We start from the raw sequence: 24999 nt of genomic DNA, 5'->3' as shown, positions 1-24999 counted from the left end.
CTCTGTCTGCCTCGCGGTGGATGTTGTGAGGATGGAAGAAAATCGTGGGTTTCCATAAAGGGCCTGGCAGAGGGCCCGGCACACAGCAGGCGATCAGTACATCCCAATCCCCTTCCCTTTCCCTCACCTATCCTATGTCTCCCCAAGGCTCCCAAATCTGTTCCTTGGGCCCCTCCCCTTGTCCCCTCCCTGTGCCAGGACGCTCTGCCAGCCACTCCTCTCCCCTGCCTGCCGCTGGGCCAGGTGCTCCCTCCCTCCACACACTCCTCCCCCCTCCCCTGGGCCCTGCTCCCTGCCCTCCTGGGCAGCCAGGGCAGCAAGGACGGCGCCCAGGGAGTTGCCCCATGGACAGGACCCCACAGAGACACCACCTAGCCGCCCAGGGTAAGAGGCCCCGGGCCCTGCAGGCAGGCAGGAGGGACTGCCAGGAGGCTCCGAGGAGAGGGCGAGACAGGATTGGTCAAGAAGCGAGGAGGGAGGGAGGGAGGGACCAGAGGAGCAAAAAGGAAAAATGGGTTGTCAGGGGGGACCGCAGACAGGTGAGGCAGGGCAAGCCCAGGTAGAAACTGGAGGAGGGGCTGGGGACCTGAGGGGAGGAGACTAGGAAAGCAGGGGACACGAGACATGCATGGAGGGAAAGAAAAGGGAGAAGTGAGGAAGGATAAGACAGGTATGGTGGAGGGAGGAGAGGGGTGCAGGCAAGGAAGCCAGAGCCAGGGGAGGATTAGAAGGTGGGCAGGCCACCCCTCAAGAGCCTGCACCCCTGGGAGCAGCGGGGACACCGCTGTGCTGCCTCCACGGGCTAGAACCCTGCACAGCAGCTGCTGGGCAGCTGGCCACCCGCCACTGGAGAAACCTGTCCTGCCTTTGAGGATGACAGACAAGGGTGTGGGGAGGAGGCAAGCTGCCCATGTCCACAGGCCTGACACCTGCCTCCCACTGGCTCTGGGGCATAGGGCCTCCTTTCTGCAGAGAATGCAGGGAGCTGAGCCCAGGGCAGCGGGGAACAGAGGGGCAGGCAGTCCTGGGCCCCACTGATGATCTAATCAGAGACCCTCTCAAAGCAGATCCACGGCCACATGCTGGGTCAGCTGTGAGCTCCGAGAGGGAAGCCTGAGGGCCAGAGCGGCCAGCTCCAGGGCCACCTGGCGGAGGAAGGACGCCACTGCCAGGCACGCAGGGGACACCCCCACCCGGGGACGACTCGCAGGCAGGCGCGAGGCTGGAGGCCAGAGAGCAGTGTGGGCCGCCACGTCAGGGAGCCAGGGAGGAGGAAGCCGGGTGGGGCTAGGCAGGATCAACGGGTAGGCGGGAGGGGCCGGATGGAGCCACTCCCTCTGGGGAGTCCTCCCCCCCCTTAACCCCACCCCAGCAGAGGCCAGGCCTTCACGTCCACTCACTCACCCCCACTGGGCAGAGCGGAGGAAGCCTGCCGGAGGGACAGCGTGGGGCTGGGAGAGGCATTGCCCGGGATGGAAGGACAAGTAACAGGGGAGCGGATTCAGGAGGTGGTGGGGAAAGTGTAGGGGACATAAGGCAGGGCCGCAGGGTTTTCCGGGACAACACCCTGGCCCTGTCCCCCTGGGGAGCTGCTGTGCGGATGTAGAACATGGACCGGGTCTGGTGGGGGAAGCGCCTTCACCGGCTCCCCGGGTAGGTGTTGAATACATGCTAACCACGTGAACCAGCAACCCCAGAGATGCTCCGGCTGAGGCCTTCCCCTCAGCAGCTGTCCCCTGGAGCCTCCGTGCCCCCCCCCACCCCACCCCCGCGTCCACCCACCTGTGCTCTCTGCTGCCCGCTCTGCACCCGACAGCACACAGCGGTGGGAAGGGACTCCTTCCTGTCGGGAGCCGGGGCCTAGGAAGGCAGAGCAGGCTCCTCCGTGCTGGCAGCTCTCCCGTCCTCTGCCTCCACACATCCTCCCCACCCCCACTTCAACCCCCACACGTCTGGGGTCCCCAGGTGCCTCAAGGAACAAATAAACAGCCAAGAGACTGAGCTCCCACGGAGAGTTCACTGTGGCTGCAAAATGGGGACTGTGCCCCTAACGGGCCAGGCCTTGGACGGCTCTGGGAAGGTCAGCGTGAACGGGGCAGGCACAGTCCTGCCTTAGAAGGCTGGCCGCCCCGTGGGAAGCCCTGGTTCAGGGCTAATGACACCGGCTATCAGCTAGGCGATGCGGTACCAGGAAGTCAGCCGCGAGGTGCTGAGTGGGAGGTGCAGCTGCTCCGGGGGAGAGATGGGATGGGGAACTCCAGGGCTGAAGAAGTTGGCTCCCCTGAGGGGTGTGAGGGAAGGGCATTCTGGGCAGAAGGGACGGCTTGGGCACCCCCGAGCTGGTGAGCCGGGCACTCCCGAGGACCTGGGAGGCGGCCAGGATGACTCACGGCAGAGAAGGGAGAAGAGGAGCTGCAGAGGGTGGTCCCGCCTGCCCCTCAGACACCAGGTTCCGCTGGGAAGCCATGGGATGGGGACGGAGACCAGTGAGGAGGGTGTGTGGGGAGGGGGGGCGGTGCGGGGCGGAGGGGGCTGTCTTCAACTGTCAGCCCTGACTCCCCTCTCTTCTCTTTGCAGAGCTGCTGGCTGCAAAGAAGACCCACACCTGTGAGTAGAGGATTGGGGTGAGCGCTGGTGCTGGGGTGTGGAGAGAGGGCACAGAATCCAGCAAGGGCTGTGGCAGGTTACAGAGATGGAGGGGCGGGGCCGTGCAGAGAGGTGGAGCCTAGAAAAGCAGGGGAGATGGGGAGACAGACAGGGGGACGAGGGAAGGAGGGAGAAGGAGGAAGAAGCCTGAAGAGGGAAGGAAAGGGGGGTTCGAACCTTGTAAAGAAACAAAGAGTAAAAAGTAAAAGGGCGCCGCGGGGCCAGGAGGGGAGGGATGCTGGACAGAGACACGGTGGGGAAGGGGTGGGGCCGGGAGGCACGGTGGCCTGCACCAGGCTTTGTGGTGGCAGCGCAGGCAGGTTTGGTGTCGTCTCTGAGGCTAACACCTCCTGAGGTGTGAACAAGCCTGGGCCGGCCGTGCAGGGCTGGAGTGCAGGGAAGAGGAGACACACGGACAGGGAGCCTCTGGGGCCCAGGGCCCTGGGGGACTGAGGCTCCAGCGTGCGAGAAGGGGCGGGAGCTCAGGAAGGACTTCCCGATGGATGTGAGGGAGCAAGCACAGCTGGTCTATCCTCCTGGTGTGGGGGAGAAGCTACTCTCCCAGAACACGCACCCACGCCACCTCAGGCCCAGAGCTTGTGTCGGACCGGAGCCGGGCGGGCCCTAGGGGAGCTCTGGGCAAGCCTCCAGGAGCAGGGGTCCCTCACCTGATGGGGACCAGGCTGGGGCAGGAGCGGTTACCTCTCTGGCCCCGCCTCCAATGGCCTACCAGTTCCTCCTGACAGCTCGCTGCCACCTCTCATGCTGCCAACGGCGCCTGGGACCTTCCCATTCCGGGCAGAGGCCTGGCCAGGCAGCAGCCTCACGCTCTCCCTGAGCCAGGCAGCCTGGGGCTGGGGGCCATCCAGGATGCTTCCACTTCCTGGGTGGGGGCTTGCTTTGCTCAGCACAATCCTGGTGGGGCCTCGCCCGCCCCTAGCCACAGGGCCCCACGGAAATGCTGAGCAGGGCCCCGGGAGGAAAACGGGTCAAGCAGTGACGTGAGCGAGGAGGGGAAGGGAGCCAGGGACCATATGTGGGTGGGGGGGTAGAGGGGGAGTTTCAGAGCAGCTCGAACTGGAAGTGGCTAAACTCCATGCCTACCCTTCACCCCCAACCACAGAAACCTCGGCCAGGGCCACCCCCACGCCCCACCCCCGCTGCCCTTCCCAACCAACCCACTGGCCCTGGGCCACCGCACCCCCACCCTCACCCCCTGAGTGTTCTCCCAAACCTTTCCCCAACCCTCTGCCCGGCTTCCGGGAGCTGAGGGAGGCCGCAGGGAGAGGCCTGGGCCAGCGGAGGAGCTTCCGGGGTTTCCGGTAAGAACGGAGACCCCCGGGGATCTGACCCAGAGAAGCCAGGAGAGATACACCTCCCCACCTCCCGCCGCCTCCAGGCGGAGAGGCCCCAGATGGGCTCCGAACAGAGACAACTCCAAGGAGGGAGGAACCTAAGAGGGAACTCGGAGGCTGAGGTACCCCCAAGAGCAGATATGAGCTGAGAGGGTCTCTCCCATGGATTGGCCCCGCAGAAGGACCCCTAGGCCAGGAAACTAAGAGACTCACCCACGAGGAGCCCTCTCCCACGCCCTTAAGAGCAGACTGGAACCGGAGAAACCCTGGTTCAGCGGGATCCAGGGCCAAACTGCCTGAGTTTGAATCCTGACTTCACCACGTACTGGCTGTGTGACCTCGGGCAAGTTACATAACCTCTCTGCGTCTCGCGTCCCTCAGCTTTGAAATGGGGAGGATGGTGCCTGCCTCCTAAAGTATTTTGTGAGGATCAGATAATCCACATAAGACACTGAAAAAGACATTTCTGGCACATAGTATCACTGTCGTCATCATCATCATCATCATCATCATCATTCAAATGGCAGCAGTTTTGTTTCCAAGGAAATGTCTGACAGACTAACCCTTCCTACAGAGAGTGGGCATTTGTCTGATGGTTATGGCTGCTGCAATTATCACATATTCCCTACCCCAGGGCATGCATGGTGTCCGTAGGGAGGGCATGAGTGTGGGGGGGGCCGTGGGGGACAGCCTCCCATACGGTGCCTCTGTGGGCACGGCTCTCGGCAGTCCACGGGGTCTCAGACGGAGCACGCCACCGCCCCAGGCAGGCGTGTCTGTGACTTACCTCTAGACACATCCCTGGCATCACCTGGCAAAGAGGGTCAGGCCTGGGAGTCCTCAGAGGGAGGGGGAGGAGGAAACCGGCCCCAGGCTCCTGTGAGCTCCATTCTGGCTGACACCCCCCACCCCCACCCCAGAGCCACCCCATCAGGTGGAAACAGCTTTTACCGCGTGTGGCTGGCTGTCGATTGTGGTTTTGGAATTTTCCAACGCCCCCTGCCATGGGCTGCCCCGCCCCTCACACCCTGCCCCAGGCCCAGATTGGCCACGTGGGGCGCCTGTCATCCTCCCCGCAGCACCCTTAGGGAGGGGTGGGGGGTGGCGGAGTGGAGTTGGGGGGTTGTCACTCGGCCACCTGTGTGGCGCTCGCTTAAACCCCCCCAGCCCAGAAGCACTGGGGGAGAGCTGGGTGCAGAGCTGCGGGCGGAGGCTCTGCTGAGAAGTCTCGCCCCCAACCCTGCTGCCAGCTGCGCCCCATCTCTGGACCACTGCGGGCTGAGAAGGACAGGGAGCCACGGTGGCAAAGCCCACGGCTCAGCCATGAGAAGTAAGTGGATGGGGCCGCCCGGGAGCGGGGAGGCCCGGACCCCGCGTCCCCCCAAGGCCTTCTGGAAAGAAAGGAGGGGTGACTTGGGATCAACGTGAGCAAAGCGGAGCCCTCTCCCCTGGCAGGGTGTGTCTCGGTGGAGGCAGAGGGCTGGAGGGAGGTGGGTGGAGTAGCTGGGACGTCTGAGAGCAGCTACAGGGAAGGGCTATCATCTGCCCTGAGCACTGAGAGGATCCCCGAGAGGCGCCCTGCCCCTCGCCTTAGACAGAGACTGAGCCCCGGGAGGAAAGCCGGGGCTGCCCTCCGGGCCACGCAGTTGAAGGAGATGGAGGCTGGTGAGTAGCCCGCATCCTGAACGCACTTGTCTGCCGGCCCATCTGCAGGGGTTGCCCTCGGTGCCTTCAGCCTGCTGACGGGACTGGGTGGGAAAGGGGCCCGGGGAGCTGCTGGGCCTGGAGCAGCTGGAGGTGAGAGGCGGGCAAGGTCAGCAGGCAGAAAGGGTCAGAACCCCAGCATCATCCAGGCCTCGGCGACACCGTGCTCTCTGCCCAGTCCAGGGGCGTGTGTGTGTGTGTGTGTGTGTGTGTGTGTGTGTGTTCGTCCCCAGGTCCAATCTTTCATTTGCTGAGGGGGATCAGGCGGAGGAGATGGAAGCAGAAAGTTTTCTGCCTCACCCCCTTTCTGGCTCGGGGTCACAGGCCAGCAGCTAGTGGACGGTGGTCTGGGTTCCCTGTGCCGCCCAGCAGAGCAAGAGTGGTCGAACTTGCCAGCACCCAGGTTCTCGTAAGAGAAGCCAGAGAACCCTCTGAGCGCTGGGGGCAGGAGAGAGAGGAAAGCCGGGCCAGGGGCCTGCACCTGGCACCTTCCCACAGGGCACAGGAGTGAGGCCAGCTGGGGCCCGGGAAGGCCCGTGGCTGAGAGTCTATGACTCTGCTGCCACCTGTCACCGCCTAGCCCTGCAGTCTTAGGCGAGTCCCTAAGCCAACTTGGGTTATGGCTTCCTCCTCTGCCAAACAGGGGAGCCGAGCCTAAAAACAAAACCAATCCTGGAGAGTCTCTGCAGGCCCAGGACCAAAGAGAGGGCCTGGTCCCCGAGCTAGGCACCCCAAAGGGTAGCGAGAGACATTCAGCTTTTGGGGGGAGGGACGCGGGAGGGCGGGGAGAGGGAGTCAGGGAAGAGCTCCACGCCCAAGCTTGGGATGGAGACTCCCGTCCAAGCAGGTGGATGAGCTGGGGTGGGACCGGAGGGGTGAGAAGAGCCAAGCATGTCCGCAGGAAGAAGGAGTGTCAGTTTCCCTTCTAGCGTCTTCCATTCACAGCAAAGGGCAGCCCAGCCATCTTCCCAGAAATGGTCTCAAACCCGCCGTCCGCCCTAGGAACCAATGGCTGGGCCTGTTGCAGCGCTGGCAGGAGGACAGCAGTCCCTGGGCCCGGGGGAGGGAGACCCTGGGGCACCCCTATGTGAGGTCCCCCACAGCTCCATCCAGGCTGGGAGGCAGGAGAGGGTTCTCTTCCGTGTAGGGCTCTGGGCCCCCCCTGGCCCTTCTCACTAGGATATCTCTGGGTATCTCATAGCCTCATCTTACCTGCCTGCCCCCCTCCCCATGAGTGCCAGCTGCCTCCGTGCCCTCTGACAACACCTGGGGAGAGTCGGAGCTCTGGGGGCTCGGGATTGGGGACACACACACACCCAAAGCCCAAGGAGCAGGAACAGGCGGAGAAACCCCAGGAGGGCCAAAGCACTGCGGTGTGAGGGCCGAGGCAGAACTGGCGTGTGGAACAGGGAAGCCCGCAGGCTCGGAGAGAGGAAGCGGAAAGCGTGGAGGGGCACACTGACACCCATGGCGTCGAGGAAGGTGGGGAGGAGGAGGAGGAGGCACGGGTTTCCGGAGTTTCTGGAAGGGTGGCCCAGGCTCCCTGCTCCTAAGCAGGGAGGAAATGTCCAGGAGCCAAAACGTCCCAGCCAATGGGCACAGGCCCTGGCGTGAGGCCTGGATGGGGAGGTAGGAGGACGAGGGGTACAGGCCTGATCCTCCGGACGAGGGGCAGAGGGCCAGGGAGAAGCCCACTCCCCAGGGTGCCAGGCCATCGGAGACTTTGCCAAGGGCCCCTCCTTCCTGGCATCCCTCCTGCGCCTTCCCTTTTCCTCTCGTCCCATTCCTCACGGGGATCCCAAACCTCCGACTCATCCCACCCCGGCCCAGAGCCCCAACCTGTCTCCTCACATGGAGACCTGGGTGCTGGTGTGGCCGTCCCTCCCGGGGCTCCCTGCCCTGCCTCTGTGCCCCTGACTCAGACGGGGAGCAGGGACTGTCCCTGCTGGAGGGCTCCCCAAAGAAGGCAGCTGCGGGGTCTCCTCCAGCCTCCATGGCTGGCCCACTCCTGCTGCCGCTGCAGCACTGCCCTGTCTCTCAGACCCCGGGCTCAGAAAGGATGGAGCCAGCTATTTGGGGGAGAGAGGTGGTAACCGGGCAGGGCCTGGGGCCAGAGCCAGCGTCCTTCTGACTCCTCGGGCCCGGGAGCCAAAGGGATCCAGGCCCGGAGGCAGGGAAGGCGGCTGAGGGCGCCCTCAGGGCTCCCACTCCTCAGAGCTTCCTCCCGGTGATTCATCCCCTCCCCCATTCGCTGCCGGTTGTTTTCACTCAATTCTTTTTTGTTTCCCCTCCTTTCTCCAGTCCCAGACTGCGGGGGCGGCGGGGGCACCGCGAGGGGGTTTCAGGTGGCTGGCTGGCTTTCATGGCTTTTCAAAACCCCAGACTCTCCCTCGCCCACCTGAGTTTTAGCTTCGCAACTTTCTCAGCCCTGGGATCTGGGTGTGTCAGCAGAAAATTCTCGGCTCGGGCTGGGAGGGGTGCTCACCAGGTAGGCTGCTGCTTCGCTCCCGACCCCCGCCTCGCCCTCCCCTTCAGCTCCCCTGCGGTGGTACCCACCCGCCACCAGTGGTTTCCAGCTTTGCAGAAGCTGCAGGAACTGAGAGCTGAGGAAGGAGGGAGGCTGGCCACAGACTGGGCACACTTGTGGTCTCCCTGGGCAAAGGGGCTCAGAGTCTGGGCTGGGGGGGAGGGGGGCGTTAGGGGGAACGGGGACCTAAGCTAAGAAAAGAGACACGTTCGTTCCCCTTTCCCATTGCTTATTCGAACCTGCAGAGAGGTCTGCTGAGATATGTGAAAGCCAGTCCACCGGAGCTGTGTTCTGGGCTGGGCGAGCTGCCCACCTCCCCTTGGCATCGCTCCTGTGCCCATGAGCAATGGGTAAAGGCGGGAGGAAGAGCTGGGGCAGAGGGAATATCGTCTCTCTGGATCTTGACATGACACACGAGTCCTGTCTTTAGTTCCACGGTCGTCCTCCCTGAATTCAGTTCCTAGCCTCACACTTGCCCCTGCAGCCAGTAAGCAACCCGTCCCCTGTGCCATCCTCCTTGGTGCATCTGGGCAGCTCATGCTTGTAGGGTCTATAGCTAAATGGTTGAGGACTCTGGCTGTCAAGATAGAGGCCCCACTTCCAGGGCCGGATCTGCCACTTCTGGCTGTGTAACCGTAGTCACGCCGCTGACTCTCCCCAGACTCCGTTATTCCTCGTCGGTGTGATGGGGACAGGAAAGTAGTGCCTCCTCCACGGGGTTGCTGTGATCATGAAAACTGTCTACAAAACCCGGCAGAGAGGTGGAATTCAGCCCACCTTTATTCCTCCTTAATCGATGTCCACAGGAGAAAGGGTGAAAGGGGAGGCAGAGTAGGCTCAGAATGACAGAGCACCCAGAGGAGACGAGGACCCCAGGTTCCTCCATCAGCACCCATTCTCCACCAGGCCCGGGGGGAGGAGGGGTTTCTGGGGTTTGAGTGGAGAGATCCCCCAAGATGGAAGCCCCCACTTTGCACCTCCCATTTCCTCTCTGTGGCATAGGGCACCTGGACAGGGCCCGCGGCTGGCTTCCCAGGGTGGCACAGAGCCAGCTCTGGATGTGTTCAAAGCGCGCTATCGGTGAATCTCACAGCTGTGAGGAGGGTGAGATTAGAAGAGGCTGGAGGGAGGGGAGCACAGGCTACTTGCTCTCTGCCGTATTTCCTCCCAGGAAGCTTCCTGCCGGTCCTGCCCTGTGCAGAGCCATCTAGGAAAGACGCATTTTCTTCTCTTGGTGCCGCACCCGAATGGTGTTGTTAGAGGTCACGCTGTATGGTGGAGAAGATACCAGACTAAGCTGGGGGAGAGACGACCAACACCACACACACACACACATACACACACACACACACACACCCGGGGGAGCATCCTGGCACAAAAGCAGGAAGAGGGAGGAAGCTCTCGCTGCTCAAAAGTGTAGACTGAGGCCCAGCCAGCTTGGGCGCCAACCAAGAGCTTGTTCAAACGCAGACTCGAGGCCCCTCTCAGATCTCCCGCGTGAGGACCCGCCTTTGAGCGAGAGCCCTGAGCCATCTCATCTGAGACAAAAAGGGCTGGAGCCATCTACTCCCTGGGTGGTTTCAAGCGACAACATGCACATGTTGTCTCCGCTCTCCGTCCTTGGAATGTGAGGATGACCTTGGATGGACCCTGGGGGAGGGGGGGTGCAGACCTCCCCCGAGCAGCGTGCGGGCACCCAGGGGCCCTCAGGGGCTGTGCTGCAGGGCTGGCCTCGGGGTTCCTGACCTTTGCTTGGCTCTAGTTCCTGGCACCGTTGGGCTCTTAGGTGGTAAGTTCCTGGCAGGCCAGGCTCCCAGGCTACCGTTTGAGTAATCCTGTGATTACTCAGCTCCCCCTCCCCAATCTGGGTTCCCAGCACCTGCCGCTTCGGGGCAGGAGCTCAGGGGCAGGTTCAGAAGGGGAGGCATCCGAGGTATTTTTCAATTCCTGCTGCCCCCACCGCCACCTCTGCCCGTACCCTTCTCGTCCTCTCCCTTCCCCTCCTCCACAGTCACACACACGCATGCGCACCGGGACTTTAACGTTGAGGTTTTTGGGTAGATGGCTTCGAAGGAGACACAGGTGTCAGGGGAAGAGGGAGGAGTAGGCAAAAAGGGCCTGACAGGGCTGGCAGGGCCAGGACAGACTGGGTTTTTCTGTGTTTCTTCATCCATGTCTCCTCTGGGCCGAAGTCTCTATGAATCCGACCCTGTAGTTTGGACCCTTGGATTGTGTGTCTGTCTCACTGGGTACCTCTGTCTTGGCCTACGGCTGGGGGCATAGGGCTGTGGCTGGCCTCATGGCTGGGGCCTGAACTCAGACACTCCCCCCACCCCCACCCCAAAACCCGGTCTTTGTGCTGGAGGCCTGTGGCTGGCCACAGAGCCCCATGAGAAGGGCGAGGTCATGGCCACACTGTCGTGAGGTTCCCGAGGGCCGCGCCGGCCGCGGGTCAGGCGTGGGACAGGGAGATGTGTCTGGGTCAGCCGTGTGGTCGGCGCACACACGCACGCGGATGTGGCTCTGGGAGAAGGGAACGGGCCGGGAGGCCTGTGGTCGACGGCGGGGCCCGAGCCCGAGTTCCCACTGTGGCTTGGCCTAATCCCCCTGCCGCTCGCTCTTGTGGGTGACCCACGTCGGTTTCTCCCCGCGCTGGGCTCAGGTCCACCGAGGAGAGCGAGACCACAGAGTTGTGTGTGTGGGGGGGGGAGGTGTGGAGGCAAAGGCAGACTCCGGGGGACACCAGCATGTCCGTGGGGCGACCTCAGCTGCCCACCGGCTTTCCTCGCCCTCCGCTCCCCTCGGCAGTCACTGGGGAAGCCCGTGCTCCCCGTGGTGACACCACTGAACTGTACCACCTGCTCCACCCCATGGAGCAATGTCATGTTCATCCTGATTTTACCAAGGAGGGACCCGAGGCCCAGAGAATCGAAGTGACTGGACGGCCAGGTGCCCCCACCTTTGCTGCCCCTTTTCCAAGCACCCGAACCCCTCTTGTTCCCTCTTCCCGCCATGCGTTCCAGTCCGCTCTCAATGCACTGGAAGGGACCTGTGCAGCTCCTGCTCCCCCCCCCCCCCCCCCCGAAGCCTCCACTCCAATTGGATGGCCACAGCTTTCTGTGTGTGTGAGGCGCAGGCAGGTCGGGCTGGGGCTGGGGGTCGAGTCCTAGTGGGGGGTGTCAGCCCCTTGTGCCCTGCCTCTTTAAGGAGGCCACTTAGTCTGACTCACCTCAGGCTGATGGACACGATACTTCAGGGGGTGGCGGGCAAGTCATTGTCAACCTCCCACCTCACCTCAGCAGACCCTCCACGTGGTCAGGGCCTAGGCCTGGGCCCGAAGTGGACTCAGAGGGGAGGCGGCAGGTCAGCAATGGCAGAGAACAGACCTCCGTGCCCTCGGGAGGGACAAAAACACCTGAAGTAGCAGGAATGCCATCTCCGCCCAGCCCCCTTCAAAGACGGGCTGGAGGAATGCCCACTGCCGGGCCCTGGAACTCGGTAGAGAGCTGTGGGCATTGACAGGGACAGCGTGAAGTGGGCGAGGAGTCCGGGGCCGGCGTCAGTGAAGGGAGGGGGCGGGCACCGCTTATAGTGAGTTCAGTGAACAAACACGAACACGCAGACATGTACGTGTGCACCCTGGCTCATGCAGACATGCATTGGCTTACAAAACACATGTACCTCTCACGTGTACACACACACACACACACACTTGCACAGGCGCGCACGCACGTGCAAACACGCCCATGGATGTACACAGAGCAGCTTAATGGAAAGCTCAGGGGAACTGGAGTGTAGACCTACCTCTGGTCAAACTAACCACGTGACGCCTTCCTCCTCTGGCCTGTCTTCATTGGGAAAGGAAAGGAAAGGTTGAACAAGATGGTCTCAAGCCCCAGGCAGCATTAACATTCCTGATGCGTGTGCATGTAGCTGAACACGGAGGCCTGCGTGTGCACACAGGCACAGTCACAGGGCCACCCTCTCTCTGCTCGGGGCCAGGGCCCTGGGAGCCCTGACTGCGGCTCTCCCTGGCTCCCAGGCGTCCAGCGTCCAGCCGAACTGGCTGGCTAGCCCCACTCTCCTATGCTCCATCTGCTCTTCTCCCTTCCCTCTCTGCCTCCCCCCTCCCCATGTGGCCCCTGCCCCTCCCGGAGCCTCCCCTGCCCGCTGAGGATGGTTGGCATCTCTCTGACCTGGGTGCCCCCAACCTGGTGCGCCACGTCTTCCCGCCGGGCCCCACGTGGGCTCTGCCCCCAGAGGAAGCCCCCCGGGCGGGAAGCAGGTGTTGTGAAGCAGCGAGGACTCCTCGGTCCCCCCCGGCGGGCAGGCGGGAGGGAGGCAAAGGGGGGGGGGGGGCAACGGGGCCTTTTAAACGTGAAGCGCTGAGCAGGTGGCCTCCCCGCAGCTGCAGGTTCAATCCCCGGAACAGCGCCCGGCCGCCCCACAGAACAAAAAAGTACAAAAACGGCCCCCACAGCCCCTGTGCTGGCAGCACCTCGCACGGCACTGCCTCCAGTTTGCAGGAGGGAAAGAGCCCGGCTGGGCGGGGTGAGAGCACCCTGGCCCGGGATCCACAGGCCAGGCCCAGAGAAGGCCCCAGGCCCACCTCCTGCTCTCTCTTTTCCAGCACAAATCGAAGTGATTCCTTGCAAAATCTGTGGGGACAAGTCATCGGGGATCCACTACGGGGTTATCACCTGTGAGGGGTGCAAGGTGAGCGCACACGTGCACACAGGCTCCTAGCGAGGGGGGGCGGGTGAGGGTGGCCATGGACCCCAGGGACCCCAGGGGCTCCTGAGGCGGCTGGGGCGGTGCCTGGCCTGCAGGGCCCTGCATATGGGGCCTGGTCTTAAGCTGGGGAAGCGATTGCAGGGCCAATGGCCATCACGCCAGGACATGGAGGAGAGGAAACTGGCCACGGGACCTGGGGAAGCTGGGGCCGGAGCCCGTGGGCTGGGGGTCTGAGCTGGCCTGGCCACGCACGACCAGCAGCCCGGTCTCCGCCTGCCTCCCCAGGGCTTCTTCCGCCGGAGCCAGCACTGCAGCGTGGCCTACGCCTGCACCCGCCAGCAGAACTGCCCCATCGACCGCACCAGCCGGAACCGCTGCCAGCACTGCCGCCTGCAGAAATGCCTGGCTCTGGGCATGTCCCGAGATGGTGAGGCCCCGTGGGCAGCGCCACCCCACCCCCCGGCTTTCCCTGCAGCCTTGAGGGGCCTCCTGGCCTGTGCACACGCCCTTCCGGGGGTCCCCTCTCCATCCTCTCCATCCCTCCCACAGGCCCTGTCTCCTCCACTGCCCGCTGTGGGGTGGTGGGCAGGCCACCCTCATCGGCGCTCTTCCCAGCCCCCACCTCAGGCTCGGCTAGGACAACCCTCCTGTCCCTGCGGTCCCCAGCTCCTCCTTTTCTTCTCCACTCCCCTTTCCCCCCTGCCCCATCGCTCTGGCCCTGGCCCCTCTCTCTGGCCCTGGCCCCCCTCTCTTGCCGGTCCTTCACCCCATCCTTAAACACTGGGTCAGGAATGGTGGCCTGAGGGTAACCCAGAGGCCCAGAGGGTGTGGGGCCTGCTGTTTCTGGTGCCTTTCTCCCCCTTCCTCTCCCACCCGCACCCCACCCCACCCCACCACAGAGGGAACCCAGGCTGGGCTGTGGGGGCACGAGCTGAGGGGGAGCCGGAGGAGCCTGTCAGCACTTTTCAGCGCCCAAAATAACAAAGTGAAAGGAAACAGGCAGGGGTGTGAGGGGCAGGCGGGGCGAGGGGCTGTGCCCCCGCACCTGGGAGGGTGGGGGGAATGCGCGAAAAGGCAGGAAAGAGAGAGCAGAAGAGGATGTTCAGACACCAGCCGCGGAGCCTGGGTTGGGCTGTGGTGAGTATCTAGGTCACCAGGGAGCCTGCAGCCTGACCACAGGGAGACCTGTGTTCTCAGCCTCCTCTTCCTCCGACCCTCCTCACCCTCCTCGAAAGGCGAGGTGACCCCGATACAGGCGGAGGCCCCCTCCTCGGCCACCCCCAGCCCCGACATCAGGAGGCCAGAACTCTCAGTCCGGACTCCTGGCTTAGACCAGGCCACATTGAGACGCTGGGCTCACCCTGGGAGAGTTTTCACTCAGACGAAATGTCTGGGCCCCGAAGCCAACAAGAGAGAGAGGTGGGCCGAAACCGGTGTGGCTCAGTGGATAGAGCCTCGGCCTGCGGACTGAAGGATCCCAGGTTCGATTCCGGTCAAGGGCATGTACCTTGGTTGCGGGCACATCCCCAGTAGGGGGTGTGCAGGAGGCAGCTGATTGATGTTTCTCTCTCATCGATGTTTCTGACTATCCCTCTTCCTTCTTCTCTGTAAAAAAATCAATAAAATATATTTTTTTTTCTTAAAGAGAGAGAGAGGGAGAGAGAGAGAGAGATGAGAGGGTCCTGAACTGAGTCCCCCCCCAAAGGCAGGCTCTCAGGCAAGCCCTGGAGTCGGCTACTCAGGGAGCAGCAAGCTAACCCTGCAATAATCAAAATGCTGTGGGCTTTCCCCGGGGCCTGCCCTCCCGCCTCAAAAGCTCCCGGCCCCCACCTCTTTCAGCCGTCAAGTTTGGCCGCATGTCCAAGAAGCAAAGGGACAGCCTCCACGCTGAGGTGCAGAAGCAGCTGCAGCAGCAGCAGCGGGAGCAGCAGCAGCAGCAGCAGGAGCAGCGGGAACAGCGGGAGCAGCGGGAGCTGACAGCCAGAAGCCCGCCCGCGGGGGGCCAGGGGGCTGCCGCCCTCTCCTGCCACCTGGGGCTCCCCAATGGGCAGCTGCCCCTGGGCTCCTCACCTGACCTGCCCGAGGCCTCCGCTTGTCCCCCCAGCCTCCTCAGAGCCCCAGGCTCCAGGCCCTGCTACTCCAGCAGCGTGGCCAAGGCCGGGCTCCACGGGGCCTCGTACCACCTCGAGTACAGCCCGGAGCGGGGCAAGGCCGAGGCCGGGGAGAGCTTCTACAGCCCGGGCGGCCAGCTGACCCCGGACAGATACGGACTTCCTTTGGGGGGCCCCAGGCATCCCGGGCTGGGGGACCCAGGACAAGGCCCGGACAGCTTCCGCAGCCTCGGTTTCCGCAACACCCCCGAGGCTCCCTACGCCTCCCTGACGGAGATCGGTGAGCAGCTGAGGAGGCAGAGGGGGTGGGGACGGTGAGGAAGGGGATTCCGAGAGAGAGAGAGAGGTCCACGTCGGTACCCCATGTAAGCCAAATGGGAGCCCGAGAGAGCCGAGGGGTCCCGGACGAGGAGTGAAGGGGTGGGCAGAGCAGGGCTGGGTGGGGCAGAGGGGTGTCCTCGTATGTGTGGGGAGGCGCCGGCTGAGACAGAGCCCGTATCTTCTTCCCTGGCCCCAGAGCACTTGGTGCAGAACGTGTGCAAGTCCTACCGAGAGACGTGCCAGCTGCGGCTGGAGGACCTGCTGCGGCAGCGCTCCAACCTCTTCTCCCGGGAGGAGGTGGCTGCCTACCAGCGCAAGGTGAGGCCGGGGGCCTGCCCGGAGCGGGACAGCCCACCACCGGGGAGTCCCGAGGTGCCGCCTGCCCCCCATGTGTGCCGGGCGGAGCAGCGCGTCCCGGATACACACAGAGGTGCGCCCACGAGGAAGTGGGGGTGTCTGCCTGCCAGCAGACGGGCCAGAGCTTTCCCCGAGTCTCTGCCTGGTAACACTGGGTGCACTGTCCCTCCTCTGTCGACCATAACGCCAGGCAGAGCCCTGACCACCACCTGTTGAGTACCCGCCCCTGGCGGGCACGGTGTGAAATGCCCTCTGACATCCACTGTCCTGGACCCATGACAACCCAACCTGTGAGGCTGGGATGTACTTCTATTTTAAAAATATGTATTTTATTGACTTGTCACAGAGAGGAAGGGAGAGAGATAGAAACATCGATCAGCTGCCTCCTGCACGCCCCCCACTGGGGATGTGCCCACAACCAATGTATATGCCCTTGAATGGAATCAAACCTGGGACTTTCCAGTCCGCAGGCTGACACTCTATCCACTGAGCCAAACCAGTTTCAGCTGTACTTCTATTTTTTTAAAATATATATTTTATTGATTTTTTACAGAGAGGAAGGGAGAGGGATAGAGAACTAGAAACATCGATGAAGAGAGAATCATCGATCAGCTGCCTCCTGCACACCCCCTTCTGGGGTTGTGCCCGCAACCAAGGCGCATGCCCTTGCCTGGAATCGAACCCGGGACCTTCCAGTCCGCAGGCCGACGCTCTATTCACTGAGCCAAACCTGTTCCGGCTGTGCTTCTATTTTTAACAGACCTGGAAACAGCGCCGGGTGGTTAACAGACTCACTCCAGGGCCCAGAGCAGTGGAGCCAAAGGCAAACTCAGGCCCACAGAGCTCCCGAGCGTCTGTTCTCTCCTCTGTCCCTCTCGGGCGGTCCCACCGGCTCTGAGAACACACGTTTGGCACCGACCCGTTGCCTCTCTAGACTAAGGCCTCTGGGTGTGTCTTTTGGGGGGGATGGCCAGGAGGTGCTTTTCAAACCCTTTGAGGGTGGAGCTGTGTCTTAGACTTTTTAAAAATATATATATATTATTGATTTTTCACAGAGAAGAAGGGAAAGGGATAGAGAGCTAGAAACATCAATGAGAGATATACATCGACCAGCTGCCTCCTGCATACCCCCACCGGGGATGTGCCCGCAACCAAGGTACATGCATGCCCTTGGCCGGAATCGAACCTGGGAGCTTTCAGTCCGCAAACTGACACTCCATCCACTGAGCCAAACCGGTTTCGGCTGTCTTAGACTTTTTTCTTCTCCCTCAAGAGCTCAGTCCATGCCCGCCGCTGGTGGGTGCCCAGGGAGTGGGACCCAGTCCCAGGAGTGGACCCTGAGTGTGCATCTGGGCTGAGCCGAGGCACACACGGCCGTGTTGAGAGCACGTGGCAGTTCATAAACCCTCCCCTGAGACCTGTCCGCGCGGGGCTTCTGGGTCTTGGGGCGGTCACCGGGGCATAACGGGGCTACAGCGGGACCCTCCTGCTTCCCTGCAGTCCATGTGGGAGATGTGGGAGCGCTGTGCCCACCGCCTCACCGAGGCCATTCAGTACGTGGTGGAGTTCGCCAAGAGGCTCTCGGGCTTCATGGAGCTCTGCCAGAACGACCAGATTGTGCTCCTCAAAGCAGGTGCCCGGGGAGGGTGGGCAGGCCTGGGGGGGGGGGAGGGGGCCGGGGGTGAACTGGGGCAGGGCTGCGTGCAATGGGGGGAGGTCAAGGAACCGGGATGCCGAGGGGGACAGAGACGCAGGCCTGGCTTTGCGTGACACTCACCTGCCCTTGTCCTCCCCACTCAGGAGCCATGGAAGTGGTGCTGGTGAGGATGTGCAGGGCCTACAATGCCAGCAACCACACGGTCTTCTTCGAAGGCAAATACGGCGGCGTGGAGGTGTTCCGAGCCTTGGGTGAGAGAGGAGACGGGTGGGTCTAGAGCTTCAAGCCCCAGGGCGTCCTCTTCTCAGGGAAGATCGCCCCCTCTGCTCCGGACACCAAGAGGGTGGGTGTTCCTGGGCCCTGGGGCCTCGCGCGGCTGGCCCACTCTCCCGCTCCCTCCCCATCAGGCTGCAGTGAGCTCATCGGCTCCATCTTCGACTTCTCCCGCTCCCTGAGTGCCTTGCGCCTTTCTGAGGATGAGATTGCCCTCTACACGGCCCTGGTCCTCATCAATGCCAGTGAGTGTCGCTGGGAGAGGGTAAGGGACCTTCGGCTGGGCAGGGGTGTGCCAGATAGTGAAGAGTCTAGACCTTCGGGTGTGGTTTAGTCTGGGAAATCGCTTTAAAGAGCATATCATAAGCCCAGCCAGGGTTGCTCAGTGGTTGAGCATCGGCCTATGAGCCAGGAGGTCACGGTTGGATTCCTCATAGGGGCACATTGAGCCCGGGTTACAGGCTCAATCCCTGGGAGGGGGCATGCAAGAAGCAGCCAGCTGATGATTCCCTCTCATCGTTGATGTTCTATCTCTCTCTCCCTCTCCCTTCCTATCTCTAAAATCAATTAAATAAGTATTGAAAGAGCATGGGGGCCCATGAAAACCCAAGATTGCTGTAAGATAAAATGAAGATTCAGAGGAGCCTGAGAGAGGGGAAACGCAGCACAGGTGGGGCTGGAGAAGTGGAGTTGTGAGGATGAAGGGAAGCGAGCCAGTTCCCTGGGAGAAACAAGTCTGATTGTGCATCCAAGTCAGCCCTGCCACTGCGATCACACATGGGAGTCACTCGGGGAACTGTAAGCGGGACTGCGACCTGGGCCCACCTCCTGGAGTCTCTGAGGTTTATCAGTCTGGGTGCAGCCAAAGCACCAGAATTCTTAACAGCCTCCCCAGGCGGGTGGTCATAATGTGCCACCAAACTTGAGAATCTCTGCTCTGGGTGAACTCATTTGAAGCCTGTATGACATCATGGCAGGACTCTGGACAGCACTCCACTAGAAGCGGGTGGCCTGGGCCGGGCCTGGCCAGCGGAATGCTAACACGTATTCAGAGAACCTGAGTCTACAGACCAAAATGATCAGTTTCTGGCTCTGCCCAGGAGTAGAGACCTAAAAAATATTCCTTAATCTGGAAATGACAATTTGAAAGATGACATCTGGCTATTTTACGGAGCCAGGGCGGTTTGTCTGCTGACATTAGCTGCAGACTGCTGCAGAGGCCCTGATGCTGGCCTATGTGGCTTCGTGAAGGCCATCTCCTATCTGAGGTCACCCTTGGCTAGCGGACAGGGGCTCTCTTCCAATCTCTTGGGGTGTTTTGTTCCCATGGCAGAAGCCTAGTGCCTGGCATTAGATGGGCTATGAGAAATACCAGGGTACCAGGGAGAAGACAGCTTGGAGTAGGGAGATTGGAAGTTCTTATCTTTTTTATCTCTCCCCCCAGTTTTCCTTGTAGGCAGCTAAGCCCAAGGCCATAGATCTAACCATCGTCATATCAGCACGTGCACACACGGACGGACACACACGGACACACACACACACACACACACTCAGCTCATCCAGACCTCATCCAGAACAGATGTCCAAAATAGTACACCCTAACCATAGTCGGCTTGGCTCAGTAGATAGATCATTGACCTACAGATTGAAGAGTCCTGGGTTCAATTCCAGTCAAGGGCACATACCTGGGTTGCAGGCTCAATCCCTGGCCTGGGTCATGGTGTGTGTTAGAGGCAACCAATCGATGGATCTCTCTCACATCCATGTTCCTCTCTGTGTGTCTCTACCCCCTTCCTTCCACTCTCTAAAAAAAAAACAACCAACCAACCAACCAAAAATGGTATACCCTTTTTGGTGGAAACTAATGTCCACATGTTTTTTTGTTCTCACTGTGGCCCCTTCCCCTCCCTCAGGCCGGCCAGGGCTCCAAGAGAAAAGGAAAGTAGAACAGCTTCAGTCCAATCTGGAGCTGGCCTTTCACCATCATCTCTGCAAGACTCATCGCCAAGGCATCCTGGCAGAGGTAGGAGCAGTCCCCGGGGCAGACGAGGCCAGGCCCAGCGCCAGAGCTGTGACATCAGGGCTGGGGAGGTTGGGGGGGGGGGGGGGGGTCCAGGCTCCGAGGCTACAGAGAAGCATCTGCCACAGTGCATTAGAGAGCTCGCAACTGCCCGGGAACGGAGGGGGAAAACAATCACTTCTATGGGCGCGAAGATGGAAAGTTAGAGAGCCTGGGATTGGGAGGGACCTCCAGGGAGCAATTCAGTTTAATATAGCCAACACTTACCCAGCACCCGCTCCTACCCGGCACTGTGGAGGGGAAATATACAGGGATCTGTCCTATCCCCACCGCGAGTTTTCAGTCTGCTACGGAGAAGAGACTCCTGCACGGATAGCTCTGACTTAGCGGAGAATATGATATAATAATAATGCAATGAACAAAGTGCTGTCCGTGGCACGTGTGATCGCACCTCCTTGTGAGGCAGCTCACTCAATAGGGCAGGTATTAATATCTTTTTCTGTAGGATTAAGGAGGCTTACGTGCCGTAGCCAATTTTACACGAAAGGCAGGCGATCGACGCAAGATTTAATCCCAGTGCTCTTCCCACCGTATATCCCTGTGCCTGGATACATTACTCTGATAAGAGATTTTGGAGGAAAATGTTCAGAGAACACAGAACAGGATTAAAAATGATTTGGGGTTAAAAGGAGTGAATCATAAATGCTTCCTAGAGGAGCATCTATTTTTTTATTTTTTTAAATATATTTTATTGATTTTTTTACAGAAGGGAGAGGGATAGGGGGATAGTTTTTTTAAAAAAAAAAACAAAACATTGATCAACCACCTCCTGCACACCCCCCACTGGGGATGTGCTCGAAACCAAGGTACATGTCCTTGACTGGGATCAAACCTGGGACCCTTCAGTCCACAGGCCAATGCTCTATCCACTGAGCCAAACCAGCTAGGGCTAGAGAAGCATTTATTTTTTATTTATTTTTAAATATATTTTATTGATTTTTTTACAGAGAGGAAGGGAGAGGGATAGAGAGCTAGAAACATCGATGAGAGAGAATCATCGATCAGCTGCCTCTTGCACACCCCTTACCGGGGATGTGCCCACAACCAAGGTACATGCCCTTGACCGGAATTGAACCTGGGACCTTTCAGTCTGCAGGCCGACGCTCTATCCACTGAGCCAAGCCGGTTTCGGCTAGAGGAGCATTTAAAGTAGGCCATGAGCCGAAACCGGTTTGGCTCAGAGCGTCGGTCTGCGGACTGAAAGGTTCCAGGTTCGATTCCGGTCAAGGGCATGTATGTTGGTTTCGGGCTGTGCAAGAGGCAGCTGGTCGATGTTTCTCTCTCATCAACGTTTCTAGCTCTCATCTCTCCCTTCCTCTCTGTGAAAAATGCAATAAAATATATTTTTTTAAAAATAAAAATAAATTTAAAAAATAAAGTAGGCTGTGAACTAGGGTAAGGTTTTTAACAGACATTCACAGGGCGGGGCAGGCAGTTCAAGGTTCGAGAACAGTCTGAGTAAAACTACAGGAGAGAGACGAACGCCGACGTGGAGAATATATTATAGTTCACGGTACATTTTCACTGAAGCGTCAGATCAGGATAGATGGATGGAGGCAGGGACGGAGCAGAAGACACGCTTGAAAATTAGGTCAGGGAGCAAATCAGAAAGCACTTTAAATGACATAGTAAAGAGGAAAGGCTTTATTTCTAGGCAGTGGCGAGCCCCAAGGGCTGAAAGAATGATATCACCGGAGCTATTATTTAGGCAATTTAATTTGGAGCCGGTGTAAAAGGAACCACTTATGTAAGTGTTCAAGCCACGGGCCCTCGCTCTGTGCCAGGCACAGTGCCCGGAGCTGGGGATGCAGCAGTGGCTTAAGCAGCTGTCTCTGCCCTGAAGAGTGTCCAGTCCGGCAGAATCGGTTAGGAGGAGAGACGGAGGCCGGAACCTGGGAGAGCAGCTGGGAAGCACATCTGGTCAGATCCACCTTCAGAATAGATCACCTCTCCACTGTCACCGCACACATGGCATCCCTCTCCTCCACCTCCCTCTCAGCTATCAGTTTTCACTTGGACTGTTCGAGAGGCCTCCTAACAGAACCCCCGTCCCACCCTTGCCTGTCCTGTGCCAGCACACAGCACTGTTCCCAGCCCTCCAATGGCTGCCCTCCATGCTGAGAGGCAAACCGGAGTCTGTGTCAGGGTCTACCAGCCTCAGGACAGGACCCCTGACTGCTTCTCTCACCTCTTCCCCTTCTGCTGCCCCCTAACTGCCCGTTCCAGCAACGCTGGCCTCCTTGCTAGTCCCTGAACACACCATACACCGTGGTATCACTGAGCTGTTCCAGCTGCTGGGATGTTCTTCCTCGAGTTTTCTAGATGGCCTGCTCCATGCCTTCATTCTGGGAAAGGTTTTCCCAGACCACTTCGTACGAAAAGCCCCTCACCCTGCTTTATTATTCTTTAAAGAAATCCTCGGGCATGTTACATATTTGTTTATTTTCTGGACCCTTCACTGGAATAGTCATTTAGTAAAATGTAGATATTTTATCCACTGATATATCCCCACAGCCCATCCCAATGTCTACCTGAGTAAGTGCTCAATAACTACTGTGGAAGGAAGGAAGGAAGGAAGGAAGGAAGGAAGGAAGGAAGGAAGGAAGGAAGGAAGGAAGGAAGAAAGGAAGGAAGGAAGGAAGGAAGGAAGGAAGGAAAGAAGGAAGAAAGGAAGGAAAGAAGGAAGAAAGGAAGGAAAGAAGGAAGGAAGGAAGGAAACTATTGAAAAAGCCCAATGAAACTCAAAGTAGAGCAGAACAAATGAAAAGACAAAGAATTCAAGAGATGCCAAAGGGTCCCATGCTGCCTGCCCTTTCCCGGGGAACTAAGCTGGGTAGAAGGGTGGGGTGGGGGCTGTGAGAGGTGTTTTTAAGCCTCATTTGCTTATAGAGGAAACTGCAGAAGACAACCGGCTTTCTCAGACTTTTCCAATGAGGTCTCCCTCCCTCTGTCACCTCATGGGTCTCTGGGTCTTTTTCATTCCCCCCTCCCCAACTGAGTCCTGGCCGTGTTGAGAAGAGAGAGAGAGAGAGAGAGAGAGAGAGAGAGAGAGAGAGAGAGAGAGAGAGAGAAAGACTCTACTCAAGGAGCTTAAACCTAGGGTAGGAAGGCAGATAAATTGGATCATTTTCCTAAAATGGAATTTAAGTGCTACACAGAGAAAGGACTTTTAATCGGGGGGGGGGGGGGGGGGGGCAATAGATAGATAAAGAAATATTCCCAGCCGAAACCGGTTTGGCTCAGTGGATAGAGATTCGGTCTGCGGACTGAGGGGTCCCAGGTTTGATTCCAGTCAAGGGCATGTACATTGGTTTCGGGCACAACCCCAGTAGGGGCTGTGCAGGAGGCGGCTGGTCGATGTTTCTCTCTCATCGACGTTTCTGGCTCTCTATCCCTCTCCCTTCCTCTCTGTGGAAAATCAATAAAATATATTTTAAAAATATATATATATTCCCAGAGGAGGTGACACTTGCAAGTAAGAATTAGCCAAGCCAAGAACTGGAAAGGCATTCTAGGTGAGGGTAACCATATCAACAAAGGCCAAGAGTCATGTGACCATATATAAACCAGAGACTCACAGACTTTCACTATTATAAGAGCATCAAGTGTGAGCTAAAGGCTTTCACAGGGTTCCTTTTAGGGGCAGCAGGAACAGGATTGGGAGTTTCACCCGGAAAACATATACTTGGCCCCCATTAGTGTTCCCTTGCCTTGACAATTCCTCCCCCTACCCGTGGGGCCGGCTGTTCCAACAATTGCCCAGTGCACAGAGACAGGGCGAGAGGGGTACCCCAGGAGAGGAAAGATGAGAGGACTCCGCTGCTCTGGGGAGAGGAAGTACTGACCCTCCTTCCCCATTAACCCATCTCCAGCTGCCACCCAAGGGGAAGCTTCGGAGCCTGTGCAGCCAGCACGTGGAAAAGCTGCAGACCTTCCAGCACCTGCACCCCATCGTGGTCCAAGCTGCTTTCCCCCCACTCTACAAGGAACTCTTCAGCACTGACATCGAGGCCCCCGAGGGGCTGTCCGAGTGACTGGGGAAGGACGCCTGTCTCCAACCTGCTGGACCACCTCCCTGGACCCCTCCCTCCCTCCTCGGCCTTTTCCTTTCCCGTGACCCTGGAGGGTGCCCTTACCTGTTCTTTGGGACTGAGCAAATGCTGAGCCCGGTTTTCTGCCCGCAGGCCCGCCTGGCCAGTGGGCCGAGATCCAGAGGGCGGGCGAGAGGAACAAGGTCTCCAGCCTCAGCTTTGCTTGACCCTCTCTCCCATGCCCCTCACCCCAGCTTCTGGAACAGGGGGGCGGGGTGGGGTGGGGAATAGTAGGACCTCTAGGAGGACCAGGGTGTCCTCGGGACAACAGGGGGGATCCAGGACAGCCTGGACAGATGGAACTCAGCCCTGGGCTCAGAAGCTGAGAACAAACCGTTGAAATACCTCATTGCATTTTCCCGTGGGCTTCAAGCTGAGACTGGCGGCTGGAGCCCAGAAGGACCTGTACAGAACCTGAACGGACCGTTAGAGTCTCTGCCTTCCCCCTTCCTCCCAGCTCAGCAAGGACATGGCCGGGCGCCCCGCCCTTCTCCTGGGGTCTAAAAAAGAAACAAGTCTGCATATATGGAGGGAGGGGGCTGGGGATGGTTTTTTATGGGATTTGGGTCTAGGCTAGGGTACAAGGAGAGCCAAGAGCATCACGGACAGAGAGGGGCTTAGACTTCAAACTTCCCTCACGTGCACTTTAAAAACAGACGTCCGAGGTTAGCACACATCTGATCCGACACGCGTCCGCGCACAGGTGAGACACACATGCACCCGGCCCGCCATTGTGCGGTTCTGCAGACAAACCATTGGATCTCACACCATCTCCGTCTTCCTCGAGGTCACCGAGGAGCTTCGTGGCCTCGGGAAGAGCACCAATCCTGAGGGACCCAGAGCATTCCCATGGTGCCCCACCCACCAGCCTTAGACCCGGGGGTGCTCCAAACCCTATCCCAGCCCAAGAGAAGCGGAGCTGGCCGGCCACTGGCCAGTCCGAAGGCCAAGGACGGCCTCCGGGAGCACCGTGTGGGCCCTGCTCTCCTCAGGGAGGGAGGAAGTGGGCACAGTTGCAATCCGGCCACTTAGGGGTTGGGAACCACCGACTCCAGCAGGGGGAGGAGGCCCCGCTCCAGCCCAGGCTTTATAAGGAGCTGCTGGCCCTCTGCTGAGGGGTTCACAACAGAGGGAGGGGGTCTG

At 59.7% G+C, this 24999-nt stretch overlaps 1 protein-coding gene across 4 annotated transcripts; it reads left to right on the top strand.

Annotated features, from left to right (window-relative positions):
• The first annotated feature begins 258 nt into the window (after nt 1–258).
• On the top strand, nt 259–24003 carry RORC (RAR related orphan receptor C). 4 transcript variants are annotated; one of them, XM_045586732.1, is made up of 12 exons: nt 259–384; nt 2578–2607; nt 12863–12948; nt 13252–13393; nt 14806–14884; nt 14927–15357; nt 15595–15716; nt 17256–17388; nt 17556–17663; nt 17820–17930; nt 19599–19708; nt 23638–24003. In XM_045586732.1, exons 1-12 carry the CDS (start codon nt 345–347, stop codon nt 23797–23799), a joined length of 1554 nt encoding a protein of 517 aa, XP_045442688.1. In that variant the 5' UTR covers nt 259–344; the 3' UTR covers nt 23800–24003. The 4 variants fall into 4 exon arrangements, with proteins under 4 accessions (XP_045442688.1, XP_036308900.1, XP_036308902.1 ...); XM_036453007.2 differs by having other exon boundaries at nt 14806–15357; XM_036453009.2 differs by having other exon boundaries at nt 302–384; nt 2578–2624; nt 14806–15357.
• Nucleotides 24004–24999: the final 996 nt, after the last annotated feature.

The sequence above is a fragment of the Pipistrellus kuhlii genome, unplaced genomic scaffold (genome assembly GCF_014108245.1).
Source record: "Pipistrellus kuhlii isolate mPipKuh1 unplaced genomic scaffold, mPipKuh1.p scaffold_m20_p_24, whole genome shotgun sequence".
Taxonomy (NCBI): Eukaryota; Metazoa; Chordata; class Mammalia; order Chiroptera; family Vespertilionidae; genus Pipistrellus; species Pipistrellus kuhlii.
This window is presented reverse-complemented; position numbering and strand designations above follow the sequence as displayed.